Consider the following 21,506-nt stretch of genomic DNA (forward strand, 5'->3'; position numbering starts at 1 on the left):
TAAGTTTAGCACCTGAGGGCCAAGTCCTGAAGGGCATCATCAACTCCAATACTGTCTGCAGTACGGAAATATAGGTCCATTAGCTACCTTCCATTGGTACAGCTGCTGTTAGTAAGATTAATTTGTGTGATGGTAAAAATGCTAGATCCCACTGGACTGTTGTCAGCATTAGATCTCCCACCAGTTCTATCACTGGTATTACCATTTAATTACTTTTTTAATTACCTAGTGTAGACAAGGCTATGCTGTTTTCCAATGATAGTTGAGGGTGTTGAGCACTTCAGAGATCAGGCCCTTAAGCATATGCAGTTAGATTTCTTTATAGCCTGTCTAAAGCATGTAATTTCACATAAGGTTTTGAAGCTTGTATGGTTTATATTAAAGGTTGCTAATATTTTCCTCCCTGCCCTAACTCAATTGCTTACTAATCCCATGATTCTTTAACTGTATCCATGCTGGTGAACCTCCCACCCAGTTTACTTCAATGGGGCTCTGTGCAGACACAGGGTTTTGATCGTGTGGGTCTAATCCAAGGATCAGGACACAGCTTCTTCAACGTACTGGGTAAAATTTCCAGTAATCTAAGTGACTTAGACGTCCAGATCTCTTTAGTGCTTTTGAACATTTTAACCACAACTAAAGTATCTGTAACAGAATGAAATTTAGAAATGCCTGTTAAGGATAGTACACTATCTGTGTACTAGTATTTTCAGTTTCTAAAAATATGGAACTGGGCAGTTGGTAAAGAATTTTACCAGGATGCAAGTGTAATTGGATTCAGTTTTGTTCCCTGGACCAATGTAAAATGTCTGAGATTCCCATTTCAATGATAACAGAATACACTTTAATATTAAAAGGTTTTCAAGGTAAAAATGAAACCACAGAGAATAACATGATTAAATAAATCCTCCAACTCCCTCCCCTCCTCCACTACACTGAAAGTACTTTTACCAAGGAATTTCACAACCTCTTTCTGGCCAAATCTCAAGGCCTTTTTATTTCATTCTCATTCTCCTTGACCTCTTTGGTTCTGCTGATACAGTTACACATCCTTTTTGAACTCCTTTGGCTTCAGCGATACTGTCCTTGCCTTGTTTTCTCACGTCTTTTATTTCTACAGTGACTGTTGTCAGGATGATCCCTCCTTTCTCGGTCCTGGATGTCTCACTGCTAACTTAAACTTAGTGGACTCAATATCCTCTGCTGCACCCAGTCTCCACTGAGCGCAACAAAGGAGGTGTGACAACTCTCTGATTAGGGGGATATCTAGGTGCCAGGTTGCCTCCCTCCAGGTTGCCACTTCAAGATAGCGTAGAGCAGTTTAAGTACTGCTTTAAGCTATGCCCTAGCTTTAGATGCCTCTGAAGGCCAACTACCAGCTAGGGATTTCTGGAGTGCATGCAGGTCTGCCTCTACTTGTTCCCCTATACAGATGGCTGCGCAGGAGATGGTACAGCTGGCTACACCACTGGAATCCCCATCTATCCGTCCAAGTCCATATATAGCTGGGAGGGTCTGTAATGGGTTCAAGGACTGAATACAGCATTATCTACCGGAGAGCTCCTTATTTTTCCCCACAAAGCTCACCCTAATCTGTCCATTCTTTTGTCAACCTCTCTGTCACTCAGGCTACTCAGTTTGAGGTCATCTCTGAATTCTTCCTACACCTTGCCCCACATATCCAGCCTCTGTCTAAATCCTGTTGCTTTTTTCTTCACATCTCTCAGATCTGACCCTTCCTCTTTATCCAGACATCAGAAACTCTCATCCAGGTACTCAATGTCTCCTGTTTTGATTACTGCAACTCTAATCTGCCTGACATATTATTTTCTCAATTTCATACGAAATACATGGTATCCAAGGTCATATTTGCCTGAAAACCTGATCATTTATCCGTATTGTTCTCTCCTTGATCTTTGCATTAACTCCCCGTTTCCCCCTCACTTTTTGTGACTGTCAAACCACAGCATATCTGCCTTTCTGTGCTTGTGATCTTTTGCTTCTATCCCTGCCTCTTACCTGCTTTATCAATAGTGCTAGCCTCGGAACATCCATTTGTTCACCTTTCCCACAAATATCTCTTCCTTCCACACTGCCTTTACATAAACAACACTAATCTAATTGCTAATCTAATCTGTAAAGCCACTACCCAAGGGTGGATTATTTTGATAATGATTTAAATCACCAAACTGGAAACATTGATTTAAATACACCTCTACCCCGATATAACGCGACCCGATATAACACGAATTCAGATATAACGCGGTAAAGCAGTGCTCGGGGGGGGGCCCTGCGCACTCCGGTGGGTCAAAGCAAGTTCGATATAACGCGGTTTCACCTATAAGGTGGTAAGATTTTTTGGCTCCCAAGGACAGCATTACATTGAGGTAGAGGTGTACTTGATTTTAGTCGTGTTCTGTATTTGTACTTTTTAGTTCTTTTCCTAAAGAGAGGTTGATTCTCATTGGTTGGTAACCATCAAAACATGTTTTGCGACAAACTATGGCCTCTACATATTCTTGGTGCTTTATCCCCTGGGTTAGCATATACTGTGTCTGTACACGTGTAAGTAGTTATGTAGCATAAATATATTTATTCTGATGCTTAATTTGTTTCCTCTTTTTGTTTTTAGAAAATGGTGACTAACACATTGATTTTTATTTTACTTTATTTTGCCTGTGATGTGTCAAACTGTATTTGGATGGAAATTGGAATTCAATTTAAAAATGCACAAAAAAAAGCATTTAAAAATTTTTTTAGTTAAATTGTCCTTAAAGTGCTAGAGATGCGTAAGAAGAAAGTATATCAAAATGTGTTGCATTTAAAACTAACTGATTACTTAAACAGGAAGTATCATTAGTAGTTAGTGAAATGAATTGATTGTTTCTGGTTACCAAGATTTTAGAAGTAGTAGATTGCATCCTCTTTAGTCATAGGTATGAAGAGGAAAACAAGTTTTTCTGTTTTTAACTCCCAATCTGTTTCTTTATTTTTAACTGAAGTAGATGAATAAACTGAAATGAAGAAAATATGCCCTCTTCATCAGCATCAGAGGCAACTGCTGTCAAAAACTGATTTAGCACTTCAACAAACTCTGGTTCCAGGTGCTTAGCCACTCACTTCCTCTGGTTCAGTGGTTTGACTTTACTTAAAACTTTGGCAGCAAATATGTATGGCTTGAATATTTATTGAATTTAAATGATTTTAGTAGATTATTGTAAGTTTAGGCCTTAGGATAGAACATAAGAACAACCATACCATGTCAGACCAAAGGTCCTTCTAGCCCAGTATCCTGTCTTCTGACAGTGGCCAATGCCAGGTGCCCCAGAGGGAATGAACAGAACAGGTAATCAGCAAGTGATCCATCCCGTTGCCCATTCCCAGCTTCTGGCAAACGGAGGCTAGGGACATTATCCCTTCCCATCCCGGCTAATAGCATTGATGGACCGAGCCTCCATAAACTTATATAGTTCTTCTTTGTTTTTAACGCTGTTATAGTGTTCGCCTTCACAACATCCTCTAGCAAGGAGTTCCACAGGTTGACTCTGTGTTGTGTGAAAAAATACTTCCTTTTGTTTGTTTTTAAATGTGCTGCCTATTCATTTCATTTGGTGACTCCTAGTTTGTGTGTTATGAAAAGGAGTAAATACTTCCTTATTTACTTTCTCCACACCAGTCATGATTTTATAGACCTTTATCAGATTCCCCCGTTGTCGTCTCTTTCCCAAGATGAAAAGTCCCAATCTTATTAATCTCTCCTCATATGGAAGGTGTTTTATACCCCTAATCATTTTCCAATTCCAATATATCTTTTTTGAGATGTGGTGACCACATCTGCACGCAGTATTCAAGATATGGGCATACAATGGATTTATATAGAGACAATATATTTTCTGTCATCTTATCTATCCCTTTCTTAATGATTCACAACATTCTGTTCGCTTTTTTGACTGCTGCACATTGAGTAGATGTTTTCAGAAAACTATCCACAATGACTCCAAAATCTCTTGAATGGTAATAGATAATTTAGACCCCATCATTTTATATGTATAGTTGAGATTATGGTTTTCAATGTGTATTACTTTGCATTTATCAATATTGAATTTCATCTGCCATTTTGTTGCCCAGTCATCCAATTTTGTGAGATCCTTTTATAGTTCTTCACAATCTGCTTCGGACTTAACTATCTTGAGAAGTTTTGTATCATCTGCAAATTTTGCCACCTCACTGTTTTACCCCTTTTTCCAGTTGTGAATATGTTGAATAGGACTGGTCCCGTTACAGACTCCTGGGGGATACCACAATTTACCTCTCTCCATTCTGAAAGCTGACCATTTATTCCTACCTATTGTTTCCTATCTTTTAACCAGTTATCAATCCATGAGAGGACCTTCCCTCTTATCCCATGACAGCTTACTTTGCTTAAGAACCTTTGGTGCGGGACCTTGTCAAAGGCTTTCTGAAAATCTAAATACACTATATCCACTGCATCCCCCTTGTCCACATGCTTGCTGTCTCCTCCCCCCCTCCCCCCCAAAGAATCCTAGTAGATTGGTGAGGTATGATTTCCCTTTACAAAAACCATGTTGACTTTTCCCCCAACAAATTATGTTCTTCTATGTGTCTGACAATTTTGTTCTTTATTATAGTGTCAACCAGTTTGTCTGGTACAGTACAGACCCTTTTATGTGCGACCCGTTTACAGGCGAATCCGCTTCACACGCGGTAGCACCATGCCTCCCAGTGCTACCTATTTAACATGCGAGACTCGTTAACATGCGGTACAGGAACTTGCTATGTAGCGCTACAGATTTGCTCACTAACTCACTGACAGAAATTGACAGGAAGTGCGGAGCAGAAACGTGTTGTACGTCTTTACCGATATTGATAAAGATGTATCATGCACATTTAGTCATTGTCACGCTAGAGAGATATATAATATATACAGTAGTACTGTAGTTATATAGTAATATATATACTACATGAGAAAATTTTAACTGTAGACCTAATATAATGGCAGAGGGCAAGCGTCAGTGTTCCTACACTGTAGAAGAAAAGCTAGCTGCAATAGATCGAGTAAATAGGGGAGAAACCCAGGCCAAAGTTTCAAAAGATATTGGGATTGCCGAATCTAGTCACCGAGGATGGCTAAAAAATGAATCTAAACTGAATGGCTTTGTACAAAATATCAATTCTGCCACGGGGCTTAAGCGATAACGTGTGCGCTATTCAGCAAAACCCACAATAGACAAAGCCATGTGCATGTGGTTTGCTCAGGAAAGGCTGAAAGGAATGCTGCTAAGTGGGCCAATTCTTCAAGCCCAAGCGACAAAATTTGGAAATTTAATGGGGGATGAATCATTCCAAGCCAGCAAGGGTTTTATAAGTCATTTAAAAAAGCGTCATGGCATAGCGCAGGTATCTATTTCTGGAGAAAGCCGATCGATGAATCGGCCGCGAATGCGTTTCCCGCGGAGTTAAAATCTATTTTACAAAATGAAGACTACCACGAAGAACAACTTTATAATTGTGATGAAACAGCTTTATTTGCAAAACTGCTACCTGATAAGACTTTAGCCTTTAATTACGAGACAGAGAAAACAGCTGGATTTAAAAAGAGAAAAGATTGTGTGATTCTTCTTTTTTGTAGTAATAAGACGGGCAGCCATAAGCTTACCCCTCTTCTTGTTGGTCGCTTTCATAACCCTCGCTGCTTTAATCACATCAATAGAGCCAAACTGCCAGTAATATATGCTAACAGCAAAAATGCTTGGATGACAAGACACATTTTCGATGACTGGTTCCACAACAGCTTTGTTCCAGCTGTTCGTAAGCATCTGCGATCAAAGAAACTCGAAGCCAAAGCACTTTTGCTACTTGACAATTGTCCAGCCCATCCTCCAGCCGAATCACTGGTATCGAACGATGGAAAAATTTGAGTGCTGTACCTACCATTCAACACAACATCAAAAATTCAACCTTTAGACCAGTGCATTATTCAGAGTTTTAAAAACAATTATCGACGGGAGCTGATTTCTGTGATCATGTCATGCACGTCTTCAGGCATTTCCGAATTCCTGAAACAGTTGAACATGAAGGAAATTATTTATTTAGTTAAAAAAAGCTTGGAACAGAGTAAACCAAAAGTCCATTGAAAACTGCTGGATGAAGGCTCTCGGTGATGCCTTTTCTGTCAAAGACGGCTCATACTCGGAAAACTCAGCAGTGGCACTGATTCAGAGCCAGACTTTGAAGGATTTTCAGAAAAAGATGTCCTACAAACGCATGCAGACAAGAGGATAAAGGTAAACTTCTCTTTCAAACGATAAAAGATTTTAGTTTGGATACGTCGCCAGAAATCATTACCGAGTGGCTGGAGATGGAAGAAGACTGCCCGACTTCAGAATTTCTGTCTGAGGAAGAAATATTAACGGGCTGCGAGGCTACGTCGGACCGCGAAAGTGATGGCGAGAATTCTAATAACGCAGGCCTAAATGACCGTGACGAGGATGTCGTTGAAAAGGTCAAAATTTCGCCCACAGAAGCCCTTAGTGCTGTAGAAACTGTTGTAAGATTTACGGAGGAGCAAAATGTGGAAAATATCGAAATCATTCATCTGCGCCGAATGACAGCCTTCATAAGAGAAAAAAAATGCGAGTATGAAAGAGCAGAAAATAACAGCGTTTTTTTCTAAGTGAATCATAGGCACTTTTTTCAGCATGGCCCTCTTAACCCGCGGTCCGTTAACCCGCGGTCGTAACGGCTTGACTCCCGACATCTGCGCGTAAACGGGTCTGTACTGTACTGAAGTCAGGCTTACCGGCCTGTAACTGTCGGGATCACTTCTAGAGCCCCTTTTTAAAATTGGCGTCACATTAGCTATTCTCCAGTCATTTGATACAGAAGCTGATTTAAATGATCGGCTACAAACTACAGTTAGTAGTTCTCCAGTTTTACATTTGAGTTCCTTCAGAACTCTTGTGTGAATACCATCTGGTCCTGGTGACTTATTACTGTTTAGTTTATCAGTGTGTTCCAAAATCTCTTCTAACACCTCAATCTGGGACGGTTCCTCAGATTTGTCACCTAAAAAGAATGACTCAGGTTTGGGAATCTCACTCAGATCCTCAGCCGTGAAGACCGATGCAAAGAATTCATTTAGTTTCTTATCGTCCTTGAGTGCTCCTTTAGCATCTAGATCATCTAGTGGCCCTACTAGTTGTTTAGCAGGCTTCCTGCTTCTGATGTACTTAAAAAAAAATTTTGCTATTACTTTTTGAGTCTTTGGCTAGTTTGTTCTTCAAATTCTTTTTTGGCCTTCCTAATTATATTTTTAACTTGCCAGAGTTTATGCTTCTTTCTATTTTCCTCATTAGGATTTAACTTCCACTTTTTAAAGGATGCCTTTTTGTGTGTCACTGCTTCTTTTACTTTGTTTAGCCACAGTGGCACTTTTTTTGTTCTCTTACTATGTTTTTTAATTTGGGGTATACATTTAAGTTGAGCCACTATTATGGTTTCTTTAAAAAGTTTCCATGCATCTTGCAGGGATTTTCACTTTTGGCACTGTACCTTTTTAATTTCTGTTAATTAACTTACTCATTTTTGTTGTCATAATTTCAAATACATTTATCTTTTTTTAAAATAAACCTATTTAACTTAAATAAAAAATGATTTTTATCCACCCTGTTCTGCCTTCACTTCATTCATTTGCCTCCTTGAGACCCTCTTCTGCTGTGACACCTATGAGCAATTGGCTTACTAATGATGGCTAAATTCATGGGCAGTTGGGCATATCTGATATTATGTAATTTTTTTTAATTTAAACATTACCAAGTTGTACAGTAGTTAGCCTACATAACTGATTCCTACTGTGTGATTCTTACTACTGTTACACTCCTACTGCTACCCCCTTCATCCTTTTTGTTCACACTTTTATTGCTTTTGTGAACTCTTTGGGGAGGGACTTTCTCCCTGTGTATTTGTACAGCCTAGCCCGTTGGAGCCCAAAGAGGAAGAATGGCCTTAGGGTTAAGACACTGATTGACTTGAGGATCTGGGTTCTGTTCCCAGCTCAGCCACAAACTAACTGTGTGAGCCTGGGCAAGTAATTTGTTTGCTTCATGGTTACTTCCCCATTTTGAGAATGAATGTGAGATGCGCAGATGCAATGGCATTTAGAACCATAGAAAAGCTTATTAAGAAATCATGATTGTGACCTTTCAGCTCCACTGAAATGCAGAGAGATTTTTCTGCCATTTTTTGTTAAAGAATTAGATCCCTTTCAAATATACAGTCAGGGTTATACTTTAGCTGATTTATTTTGGATACAAAAGTCAGTGGACAGAGCCCTTGTAAATGTACTACAGCAGGGGTTAATCTACTTCTTTATATCGTCTCTTCCATTTCCAGATTCTATATGCAGTGTTAAATAAAATCTAATTTCGCTTAAGCGCAACTTTAAAAACACACCTCTACCCCGATATAACGCGACCTGATATAACACAAATTTGGATATAACGCGGTAAAGCAGTGCTCCGAGGTGGGGCGGGGCTGCGCACTCCGGTGGATTGAAGCAAGTTCGATAAAACGCGGTTTCACCTATAATGCAGGAAGATTTTTTTTGGCTCCCAAGGACAGCGTTATATCGAGGTAGAGGTGTATGTGTGGTAGCAGTTAAATTACAGAAAGCTGTCTAGTCTTGAGTGATGTAGCATGGGAAGTGAAATTTAACTTTGCAGTGTTAAGAGTGATCAGAAGGCAGAGCAGGTAGAAGTGTAGAGGTATTTGGAAGGTAAACACCAAGGGGGAAAATATTTAGGATGGCACAAAGGGCTTGTTAACACTTTATATATAAGTGGGTGTCTTGGTTACAGTATGGCTAAAACCATGGATTATTGAAGTTTTTGGTCTGGTTATGCAGACAGTTATTTCCAGTCCCTATGTAACTGTTTGTAATCAATTCCCTGGTTTGGTTACATTTATCAATAAGCCCTAGGTGTACTGGGAAGAAATTAAGGAGAAAAAGTGGTCCAAAAGCTGAGATCTGTGGAATAGCCTCAAAAGGGGGAGGGGAGGATGAGGTGTAAGCCTCATTTGCTTCTTTACAATTAAGTTTCTTCAAGCTTTCAAAAAAGTAGAGTCCAAACATACGTGTACAGTTAGAGGTTGGAGTAGATGGTCAGCTTAACTGCATTGCTCATATGTGCGAATTTTTCACATCTCTGAGCGACATAGCTGAGCTGACAACTTTTGAATGTAGACCTAGCCTTATTCACAGTAGTTACTCAAGTGGTTTTTAAAAAAGCTCAAATCAGCTGTTGTGAATGACTGTTTAAATTGATGTCCTGTCCACGTGAACCAGTTTAACCGTATTTAAACCACATGAACAGGAGGAGGTTTTAAACTGCCTGCCAAATACCTTTCAGTAAATGCAAATTGAGCTCAAATATGAATGAGTTGTTTGTTTTGATTTTGTTACGCACTTTGGAGTCTGCTATGCTGTGGGATCAGGGAATTGAGAGTCAAACCATTGAGTGTGCTCTTGATGGCAATGTAGAAATGGATGTGAATGAATTTTTCCTTGAAATGACTTGCCAAAGAAAATTCAAAGTAAAGTTCTGAAATATGTCTTGTTTTGCCCCACATAAACCAGACTAAGTGGAGCATTTGACCCCTGGTTTGGGGTGAACTCATTGAATTAACATGTTAGATCATCTTTTGAAAGGGTCCTCGTGAACTTCAAATTGAGTCATCTGAAAACTAAAATTAGTTTTAGGTACAACTGTTTCCATCAGTGTGTTTGGCTTTGCAGGATTTTCCTATTTTTTAAAAAAAAAATCACCTTCACACAAAAGGAGAAACTGATTAATTTAAGTTCTTACTGCAAGCAGTTATGTTTATGGTTAACTTTTCACACTTCAGTAATTCCATTGTTTAAGTGGAATTACTTGTGTGTAAAGTTAAACGTGTAACTGATTGTGATGTAGGGGCTTCATTGGCTATACAGGCGAAAATGACACTACACAAGTGCTGCCAAACACATGAAGTTAAACTAAAAATATTTTTCAGGCATCTAGTGATCTTTAAATTGAAGTTTCTTTAATCACCTTTACTTAATGATATAAAAATACAGTTGATCTGTGACCATTTGGACCTCTTTACTTGCATTGGAGCTGGTATAATAAAGAGGAACAAATCAATTCATGGACTTCAGTTTTGCAGGATTAGTGTATGGGCTTTAATTTGCCTCTAACCTTACTCACTGAAGTGGGCTGCTCTTACCCAAGAATGCCTTTCCCGCGAACTGCTTACTCAGCTTGCCTCTCAGGGTAGGTGGTGATGTCTTACTTCCAACTTTTAGATCAAACAGCATCAAACTGAGCTCTGGCAGAATCCATGCACTGATAATGGGGAAAGCTTCTCTGCTTGAGGGAAGGATTTTTTTTTTTTTGTACCACTAGTGCTTCTAGTTTCCACTTTGCCACAGTATCAAATAGGAAATAGATTTCAATTTAAAAGCGCTCCTTCAGTCAAAATATATTTAGAAATGTTACTGACAAAGCTGAGAATTAGTTTCAGTTCTGAATAGGAAATAGAAGAATTTTTACCTTTAAAATGTAACTTAATTTAAAAATTGTAAAATGGGCAGGGTCTTACATATTTGCAGTTAGTAGAGACCAATTACCAGTTTGCCTCCTTTGTTGCCTTCTGTAGCTAACTAGGGAACTACAGTGTAGCAGCTACTCCTCTGAGTGAATGTTTGCCATTTTGAGAGGTCAAATTGACTTAATTTTTTTTAAAGGGTTAAAACATCAGGAGAACAATGAAGCTTGTCATTTTTCTTCTTACACCCAAATTTCACAGTGATCCTGCACCATGCTGTTTGAGTTACATAAGTCTACTGGGTCATTGTTAGGATATACTACTGTGATACAGCCCATCCTCCAACCTAAAAAGGACCCTGTTTCTCTACAGACAGGTTTATAGAGACTAAATCCTCATAAAGTAGCATGTTGTTTTTGAGCTTGTATAGCATAGTCAGACTAACAAGTTTTACTCTTTTTAAGTTAACAATAGTGTCATCTAAGCAAACAGTACTTGCCAGGAGCAAAATTGTATTCCCATCATGTTGTTTCATAACTTCACTAAGGCAAAAACAGGTGTCTGTGAACTAAACTTTGGTGAAGTTTGTGACTTCATTGTAAATTCCAAATACAAGAAACAAACTTCATATATATTTTCCCAAAAGGAGTCCATTTGGAAGTGCTGTAAAACTGAACTTTTAAATTTAAAGCAAAAAGCAAGCTAATTAAGTGGTGACTTTTCATAGAAACTTTGCGATTCCCAGTAAATACGCAGCACTGTAAGTCAGAACTTTGAAAGAGTAGGGATGTGACAAATTAGATTTATAAACACCTGCTGTTTTCCATCACCTGTAGTCAAATAATTTTTAAAAACTATCTACTAAAATGGGTATTGCTTCATGACACTAACGGTTTTAGGTATGTTTCGATTCTGTTTTGGGCTCTCGTGGTGTTCGTGTCCCAGAATGAATTGCTGTGAATTGGGGGGTAGGGGTGGGAGTTAATGTTGGGGAAGACTCACATTAAAGATATGTATGTAGAGCTGGCAGCGCTACCTACCACGGACTTCTCTCTTCTCTACTGTCCCTTCTTCTCCCCCTTGCTTCCCCCCCCCCCCCCTTTCCTGGTGTCAGTATGTCTTCCGTGACATTTTCTTTGTTTATTTTTGGTACTCCATAAGTATGTCATAAAGTTTAATGAAAATCAAATTTTGCTCATATAGTTAAAGAATTTCAGACATTATATATTGTTAGTATGTAAATGGCATTCTGAAACTTGGTAGCACTGAATGAATAGAAACTTTTTAAAATAGATCTTTTTAAAGCTATCAGGTGGTCTTGGGAACCTTAGTATATGTATGAAATGCACAGTAAAAAAAAAAAAATAATAATGAAAATGAAAAAGCTAAGGTTCCTGCACTGGCATTAACTCAGCCTTGTTGCATATATAAAGTATGTTTTGTTTTTGGATTTTTAATTAAAACAAATTTTTTGTGGATTTAGTATTTCATTGAGGCTTTTAAAATCTCATGCAAATTATCCTAACAGTAGTTCTTGTTCCGTTCCAGGCCTGAGAATATGGTCTTCCAAGGGGGTCCATTATTTCACTGGATTTATATTCTTGGAATAATGAGACTTTGGTGGGGTAATGCACTCTTAAGGGGGTGTGATTTCTAAAGCACACTAACATGTGCATTAATTGGTTCATGCAGACCCTGCTGGTGTGCTTTATGATAGTGCTGTTTGAAACAATTCTAACATTAAAAAATGCACTAAAAAACCTTTGGTGCACACCAGCAGGGTCTACAGAGACCAATCAGTGTGGTAGAGTGTAGTGTGCTTTAGAAATCACACTCCCATAGAAAACATTTCCCATGATGTAAACAAGCTCTGTGACGGGGATGGATATTGGCTGACTTACACTAAAACAACATTTAGTGTTCAATGTATTGTCAGTATTTGTTGTGCTTCTTAGCTGCTTTGTCATCTCCTGCATTAGTAAGTGTGAATGATGGTATGAAGTGCTGATAGCTGCTGTTCTTCCATAACAAAGTGTTTTGTCTGCTGCCTGTCTTCCTTTCATTGTAATCCTAAGGTTGTGCAGGTCTGTATTTTTTTTTTTTTTAACCATCTAGTGCCAAGTAAACTTCAGAATGGAAATCCCCATTTGTTCTTTAAAGTTCTTCTAGCGCTACTGTCTAGTGCTACAACTCTAAGCATGCTAACGGTTGTCAAGTACTTAAATATACTAGTATGGTGTACTTGAGGCTGTAAAATATGTAGTTAGACTTAAATTTAAAAAAGAAATAACATAACAGAATACCAAGTTTTTAGTAATAGTTATGATTGAAAAACAGTTGATCATAACCCCTTTTTTTCACAGACATAGCTTACTGAAACATCCAGTGCTTAGGCTGAAAGTTTCCATATTTTGTTTGACTGAAATTGAACTGTTTTTGGAAAATGTGAGCAAACCACTTCATCTATTTTGAGTTACTGAAGAGTGGTGTGGTGAGAACCTTACCTACTGTTAAAAGAAATAACTTCTAAACACACTAGTTTGAACAAAGCAGCCTCAAAATCAGCTGAATTTGTAGTTTAACATAACAGTGGTCCTCACAGAAGTTGGTTTGTTTAATGGCTTTGACTTAAAATAGGTATGACAATTTGAAAGTTTGTTACTGAACTTGCTAAGAGGGAAAATTGCAGTATGTGCAGTATGGCCATGTATTTTTTGCAAGTGTTAACTTAATTAACTGTATTTTTTGGTACTTTAATTATTTTTACAATACAACTTAACTTCAAATTCATGTTCTTGTGCATTTTAAGAACCATAATAAATCAGTTAAATAGAATTACAAATACAGAACACTTGTTAGCAAGCTTACAAGCCAAGATGTTTCTTACGGACTTAGGCTGTGTCTACATTGCCACTTTTGTCACTCAGGAGTGTGAAAAAACACCCCTCTGGATGACAAAAGTTTTAACAACGAAAAGCGGAGCTGTGCTCCCAGCGGTGAAGCTACCGCCCCTCGTTGGAGGTGGTACCTCTCAGTGATAGAGTGGCTACACAACACACCTTACAATGGTACGGCTGCAGCAGCACAGCTGTGCCGTTGTAAGGTGCACAGTGTAGACATAGCCTTACACTATCATATTATTTATTTAACTTATTTCTTCTAGTTTGGGCAATGAGCCACCAAATTTTGAATGTTTTCTGTTGGGAAATACATTTTAATGTTTCTGAAGGAAAACTTGCTTTACATTAAAATAGTCATTTTACTTTAGATGTGAACTGCTATATTTTCAAAAGACATTAAACTGATACTCTAAGTAGTATTGGACTCCTCAGACTCTGCTTATAGGCACTTACGCTTCTACTTTGTTTTTTCTAGGCTGCTGAATATGTTCCAGAAAAAGTGAAGAAGGCTGAAAAGAAATTAGAAGAGAATCCATATGACCTTGACGCTTGGAGCATTCTCATTCGAGAGGCACAGGTTTAGTGACATAGGATTACATTTCCTTATCTATGGGTCCACTCACACTATTTGGTTCTGGAAGTCAATATAAACATTTACATAAATCATAATATTGTAAATGCTGTTTGTTGGTTTTCAATTTTTTAGAATCAACCTATAGACAAAGCACGGAAGACCTATGAACGCCTTGTTGCCCAGTTCCCCAGTTCTGGCAGATTCTGGAAACTGTACATTGAAGCAGAGGTTAATATTTTAACATTCTTTCTTATATAACACTTAATAGGAATTTATGTTTACATTCTATGATAAACATAACTGAAGTTAGGCACATAAACAAATCCAGGTAAAGGAGGATTTTAAACATATCTTGCCTTTATTTTGTAAAATAGGTGCAAAAGAGTAATTAAAATGAATTCTCAAGTATTTGGGTCTTTTTATGAGCTGATGATTGTTGCATTATGGAATTGCAACAACATTAAAACCGTTTCAATGGTATTGGAGTGCTTTAGCCTTTTATTTACTTGTCGTGTCAATTTATTGCCTCCTGTGTCATTTATTTAGAGCTCATTTTTTGCTCATATGTACAAACTAATTTGAATTACTTTCTATGAATGTTTGAATCTTTAATATTTTTGCTTCTAGGATATTTTGAGTGTCTTTGAAATAGTCTTTTCCAGGGAGGGTGTGGGAAGGAAGATTATTTCTGATGTGAAGTGTCTTGAAAATGCATAGTTTACGCATAAATATTGACTAAACCATCAAAAGTCCAACTAACTTACAGAATTATTTTTATATATATAAATAGTAGCTGTATTTTGTTCCAGTTGGCTATGCCCAAAGACCAATCCAACAGTCTTTATTTCATGCCATGCCATGAAATTATTTGTATGGGTATTTTGATTATATTTTTTTAACTTTCTGTAGGTAATTGATAGTTTATCCTGGTACACATGCTTTTCACTGGCATTCTTAAGCTATAAATTTTGATAAATATAGACAAGTCTTTTATTAGTTAAACTCCTCAAATGCAGGGGATTTCTGTTCCTTAGATGATAAATGACCTAGTTTGACCTCAGAATAAATAAATGTCTGCAGATTGGTGAGTAGGAATCTGAGTGGCAAACCACATTGCTTAATCCTTACTATATCATATAAGTTGTGTCCAAATTAGTTCTGACACTAGATAAAAGTTTTAAAGGTAATGCAAAGAACTAGGGAGTCCGTTGTAACTGAAAATCTTGCATACTGTACTTGAATTACTGTTTATACTTAGGTGTAAAATATGCAACATAAATTCAAATATTCACTCTGCTTACATATCCTATAATTGGCACTGTTTCGTTTCCCATCATATGTAGAAGTTAGTGAGATATCAGCTGACAGGACATGTGTGGGTGTGTGTACTCTAATACATTCATGTGTGGGTATCTCCTATCCAATCTTAACGTTAGATCTTGCAACTAAGTCGATCCTCTGCCTCCTGCAACCATGCAGATCTAAGTTGCAGGATCAAGACCCTAGCCTCAGGACTTAATCATCAAAACTCTCTCTGGGATCATTAGTGCTTATTTAGAACTGTTATCATTCACTGGAGATGCCACTAACTTGAGAGGTGAATGAGAGCTGAATGAGAGCTGACCTGTGCTGCTTTTTGGGGTCACCAGGAGCCATTCTTGTATTAAAGCAAGAAGTCTCAAGCCACTTCTGTATTGGATCTTTTGAAGAAGGCCTGACAGAAGTACTCTTCTTTGTCATTTATTTAATGCCATACCTTTTAACTAATGAACAAGTTAGTAGTATATATAAGCACAAATACTATTGAAGCGTAAACAGTTTAGGATACAGCTACCCCTCAGGTGATATTTCAGTAACATACTACATAATAACTTGGGAGGGAATGAGTCTGCATTCAGTTAACTATAGTCATGAATATAGTGGGTTTAATTACTCTTAACCTGTAGGATAAATGGAGGATAGAATTAAATCTTTCAAAAAGATGAAGGAAAAACAATTGTGGTTTAGTATTTTGACAGAGGTGTCTTGAGCATGTTACATTTTAAGCTTGATTTCTCTTAAATCAAAATTAATTTTTTTTAAACCAAAATTTTGATTTTAAATTTGAACCTATTTCCTTCTAGTAACTTTGCCTGTAGTAACCTATACAGTTAGTGGTATAAATGGAAAACCTGCATTGTTCATTTCTACCTTAACAGTTCTATCTGGTAATGTGTAGACTTCAGTGTAAGAAGTTAATTTGCTGCTTCTTTTTTTCCCTTCTGACTTCATTGACAAGAATGAACACACAAATTGGATTACTTGGCAATACTGCCTAGATGTTGCTTTAAAATGCCTCATGTATGCCTTGAACAGACCGCTTCAAAGTAACTCCAGAATTATACATGTTTCTAACAATGTAGTTGAACCTAAATTAATACTGATACAAACTCATTTTAAAGGTGACCTGAGATAGGGGCTAGACGAATTGGTTTATGGATTCTTTTATTGTTGCTTTATATTGTACAAAGAAAACCCTTTCTGCTTGTTTATTACTTTAGACATATCAGAAATATCAAATTTAGTCTTCTTACCTTGGTCGAGGCTTTTCTTGGATGATCCAGAAATGTGAATAGGGAATTTCACAGCCCTGAACAGAAGTGGGTGGGCATGTTGAAACTTCATCAAGAGGAGTTCTTAATGAGCTTCATTCCCATGGTATTTTAAATCCTAAACCTACTAGTTGTTCAGTCATCCATAGTCTGCACTTTTTCTGGAAGACCAGACCTGAATTTCTAATGTGACAACAAAAAGATTTTTTCCTCTCAAAGAAAAACACAGTTTTCATAGTTACCTTTTATACATCACAGAGAAGCAAAGAGGGTAACAAATCATTGTTTCTCTTGCTTTCTCACCTTTAGCGGTAGTGAAAGTCTTTCTCTTAAGAGTTTGACAGAATGACATAGGAAGAAACTTAGGAACAAAATATTTAAGTGTCGTGTATTGCATAGGGAAATAAGTTAGGTTGAAGATTATACCCTCTGGGATCTGTTAGCATTAATGTGGAATAGCTGTATTCAGCTATTTTCTTTATGAAAATTCAAGTGTCTTAAATATTAAGCATTTTTAAATCTCCCTTTAGCTGATTTCAGGAATTGACCTTTTTTAAGTCACACTTTATACCTTTGAGTAGAAAGCAATTCAAATTAGTCTTCAGCATTGATATTTTAGCCTGTGATCTAGACAAATCCTTTTCTCCCGTACTTCATTTTTCTCTGTTATAATTTTTGGAGAGAGCTATAAACCCTACTGAAATATTTACCTTTATTAACTTCAGAATTACATATTTTTGCAGCGCTGTCTCGTCTTTTTGCTGTTCGAGTGTGTTCCCTGGTGGACTATAGTAGCATATTATATGAAGCAGTTTTCATCACTTACCTATGATAACATTTATTGTCATCAAATTTGAAAATAAGTATACAGTAAATTGGATACTTTACAATACCATTTTTTGGTATGCTGAATGATGCTGTGGGTACTCAAGGTTTTTTATGAAAACTACTGACTTTGTAGTGTGTGAATGAATCTGAACATAGATTTGGACTTAATATGAGTTGAGTACACTTCCTCTCTGACTCCCTTCACTGATGGGAGACAAAACTACTACTACACAAAAATATAAACCTGTAGCAGTGAAAACAGCCTGCTTTTCACCTTGGTTCCTATTTCTACAGTGACTTCAAGAAACAGTTGGGGGAGGGACTAAAGGGAGGGGCAGTTATTAGCAATAGAAGAAATAACTCCATCTGCAAAAACACTTTATCATGCTGCGGTGTTGAACCACTTGCAATCTGTGAGCATATGCTTTTGTTTAGGGGTTTTATGTAGGCTATCCTCTACAACCTGTTTTGTAGCAAGTTGAGAAACAAGTCACTTGCTAATATATACTCCATCTTTTTTGAAAATTTATTTATATGGCACAGTAATAGTCACTATAGTCTTTTTCCAGTTGCTTAACATTAAAATAGTTGGCTATTCCCTTGATGCCTTTTTTCAGCAAAAAGGCCACTCCCACCAACCTGCTTGCATAAATCCACAAAAATGCCTCTGTTTATAGTTTTAACGGAGCATGTTACAAGTCTCAAACATCCACTTATGCTATACATGCTAAATTAATAGTTCAGTGATCTGGATTCTATTTCTGCCCAGCTGACTTGGTGTGCCATCTTGGGTAAGTTATTTAAACTTTCCTGCCAGTAAAATGGGGATAGTACTTACCTACCTCACAGGGTTGTTGTGAGGCTTGTTTATAGAACAACGAGATGCTATAGAAGTACAAAATATGTATATTCTGATGAAGTACACCATGTGAGCCCGTGAAACCAGATGCATAATATATATCCATGATCTGATTTTGATCGAGACTGCTAGATAACCCACTTATTTTTAGATATTTATTTTTAGAATTAAGTTTAATTATCTTTTTGATGCACTTGAAGAATTTACATGGTTGGCAGTATCATAAATGTTTGAACAGTACAGCAGTGAACACTTGTATGAAACTTGTAGTTAACTTTTTAATTTTCAGGAATTTCCCTGCTTTCTAGTTTCCCGTGGAAAAATGGATCCGCAGAAAATCCTTTTAATCAATTTGTTACAAATAATCTATACTTACAATATTCTTGAGCAGTAGTATTACTCTCATTCCAATCTTGACATTTGAAATGGTATCTTTGAAAACTTTTAGGATCCCATGCTATAGTCCTTGGATGCTCTGGGCAAGCTTACACCATGCTAACTTCATTCTTTCATGGGCTTATTTCAGTATCTCCTTGTTCATTCTTTCTGCTGTTGGGAGAGTTCAAAAAGTTTGCTATAACAAAATATTTAAAAATCACAACCACAATACAGTTCTGACAAACACGTAAAAAAAACCCAGAAACTAATAAATGCAAAGCTAGTCCATGTGCTTGTAAAGTATTTGAGCTGTTCATATGTATTTTCACTGTTATAAATTTCTCAAGTTTGAATTGTGTGTAATTGCTTGCACTAAAGAAAAAACTTTTTTATAAATAGAATAGAAATATTTGTAATTTTAATATGAACATAGTTTATTTTAAATGTAGTTTAATAGCAAGAGATGTGGTACAAGAATTCTTTTTATGGGACAATGGGAGGAGGAAGAGGGCTTGAACTATATAACCAAAGGCTAGGATTGATGGCTTTTGCATTTCAACATAAACATATACATGAGTATCTTTAACTCGTGTAATTCAAATTGGTGTGAACACTAGCCAGAATGTATCATTTCAATATATTTGTACATTAAAAAATGTAACTTTAATAAAATCATTTAGAAAAATGATTGGTTTTGTTTAAAATGTTTTTTCTGCTTGACAGTATTTTCTTACTCCTAATACTTTGATTTGGGGCTGGAGAGGGAAATTGTGAATACATACTTTCAAAATTAGTGTTCTGTTTGGAAAATTGAACTCATTTCTGTCAGGATGAAGCTGATGTGACCTAAAGTCAAAATAGACTTCTCCACTGCTGATATTCCTTTATTGGCAACACCTTAACTGAATTAGAAATAACTACTGTTTGCTAAATTTATGTAAACACTCTTATAGTAATTGAAAAATATACCCGTATAAAACTTGCTGCTCCAGTTACATAAGCATTTTTCTTGGTCAACTTTCGTTGCTGAGAGAGTATGTTGTACAGAATTTCTGCACATCCTAAACATTGGAAACTTCTGTCCTGAGCTTTTAATCTTTACAACTGTACTACTTATGATCTTTTCTTATTCTTACGGACTTGTTCCTTTCTTGTTAATAAATGTTCTATGTCTGTGTGATTATTGTAGACTTGTACTAGAAATCAAATGCAAGTTGTCCGTCTCCTGTCCCTTCTGCCCATTATGTAAATATAAGGGTGTGCAATTTACAAAGTGAACAGAACATGTTTTTAGTTGTGTAGTATCAGAAATACTTTTCCACACAACCACAACTGATAAAATGTTTCTGACTTAAAGTAGATATACAGTATTGAAGTGGAAGACTGTATATTTATCTGCCTTCCGTATATATCAATTAATACATAACTGTTCATTAAGCTAATTTTAATCCTGAAAAAGGGGATAGACAATATTTCTAATATTAGTGGTGAAAGGACAAGATATGATCAAAGAATATCACTGTGGCTTTCTTTTGTAGTATGTAATCATTTTCGCACGAAGAAATGGGTTGTTCGCTATTCTGCCTTAACAGTATTCTTTCCACTTGATGTGGCAATGGAAACGTTCACTTCATAAGGGTTGGCTAGCTAAACATTATTCCTAAAGATAGCTACATTCTAGATCAGTTAGAGAGCACCAAACATACTACAGTAGAAACCTTAGGCCTCCATTAGCTTCATCTTTTTATTCTGATTTTAATAGGAAAAACACAAGCATTTAGCTTCCCTCACTGGGTACAATTTTCAAAAGCTTCTAAGACCCACTTACAGAATTTATGTAGACAGTGAAAACTTTAGCCATTATACTATTTTTTTTTTGATACATCAATGTGCTAATACTACTTCTGACTTTTCTTTCCTATAGTAAGGCATAAGTTAAGCCTCTTTCTGCTCCCATTGGCAACAGACTTTCAATATAGTATAGAGCTTTCTCTGCCCTGCAGTGTTTATGGGTGGGTCACTTGAACATGGACCAAAGGGGCCAATATAGCCAGTTTTCTTCTTACCTTGTCTTCACCCTCATTTTTGTACCTCGCTCCAGTTATCAGGTGGTCAAATATCTATTCATGCTCCTTGGACTACTTCAAAAACTTACTGTATATTATTACTATTTCTTTGCACACCTGTCGTGCTAAAAGTATGTAGGTAATAGCCCCATTGCACACTAGAAGAAGTGAGGTTTTTACCTACGAAAGCTTATGCCCAAATAAATCTGTTAGTCTTTAAGGTGCCACCAGACTCCTTGTTGTTTTTGTAGATACAGACTAACACGGCTACCCCCTGATACTAGAATAGTGCATGTTGTCTTATATCTCAAATCCTTTTGCAGACTGTGAATAACCTGTTGAAGGGAACACCGTGGCCTCTCTGTGCCAATAACTTATGACCAGTCATGTGATATACTGTATTCGGTTATGGCATTCATTGTAGGATATGAATACGTGTTCGTTTAAAATTGGACATCAGAATCTTTTCCCTAGCTACAGTAGGCTTTGCCAATCTTTGTGCCACATGATGTCTCATGTCCAGTGACAGCCAGCTTGTAAAAAATGTGCAGTGAAGTATCAGGTAGTTGATAAAAATCATTTCGTTATACTATTATGAGATAAAAATGTAATGTTTGACAGACTTCTTCTAATATACACACACACACACACACACACACACACACACACACACACACACACACACACACACACACACACACACAC

At 37.1% G+C, this 21,506-nt stretch overlaps 1 protein-coding gene across 1 annotated transcript in view; it reads left to right on the top strand.

Moving 5' to 3' along the window:
* Positions 1 to 21,506, top strand: part of CSTF3 (cleavage stimulation factor subunit 3) — a 78,261-nt gene that overhangs the window by 3,255 nt on the left and 53,500 nt on the right. The window contains exons 2-3 of the mRNA XM_024211473.3: positions 13,981 to 14,082; positions 14,212 to 14,307. Coding sequence (XP_024067241.1) covers positions 13,981 to 14,082; positions 14,212 to 14,307 — 198 coding nt within the window. The remainder of the gene's footprint in view (positions 1 to 13,980; positions 14,083 to 14,211; positions 14,308 to 21,506) is intronic.

Source organism: Terrapene carolina, unplaced genomic scaffold (assembly GCF_002925995.2).
Source record: "Terrapene carolina triunguis isolate 2854851 unplaced genomic scaffold, T_m_triunguis-2.0 Scaffold96, whole genome shotgun sequence".
Lineage (NCBI taxonomy): Eukaryota > Metazoa > Chordata > Testudines > Emydidae > Terrapene > Terrapene triunguis.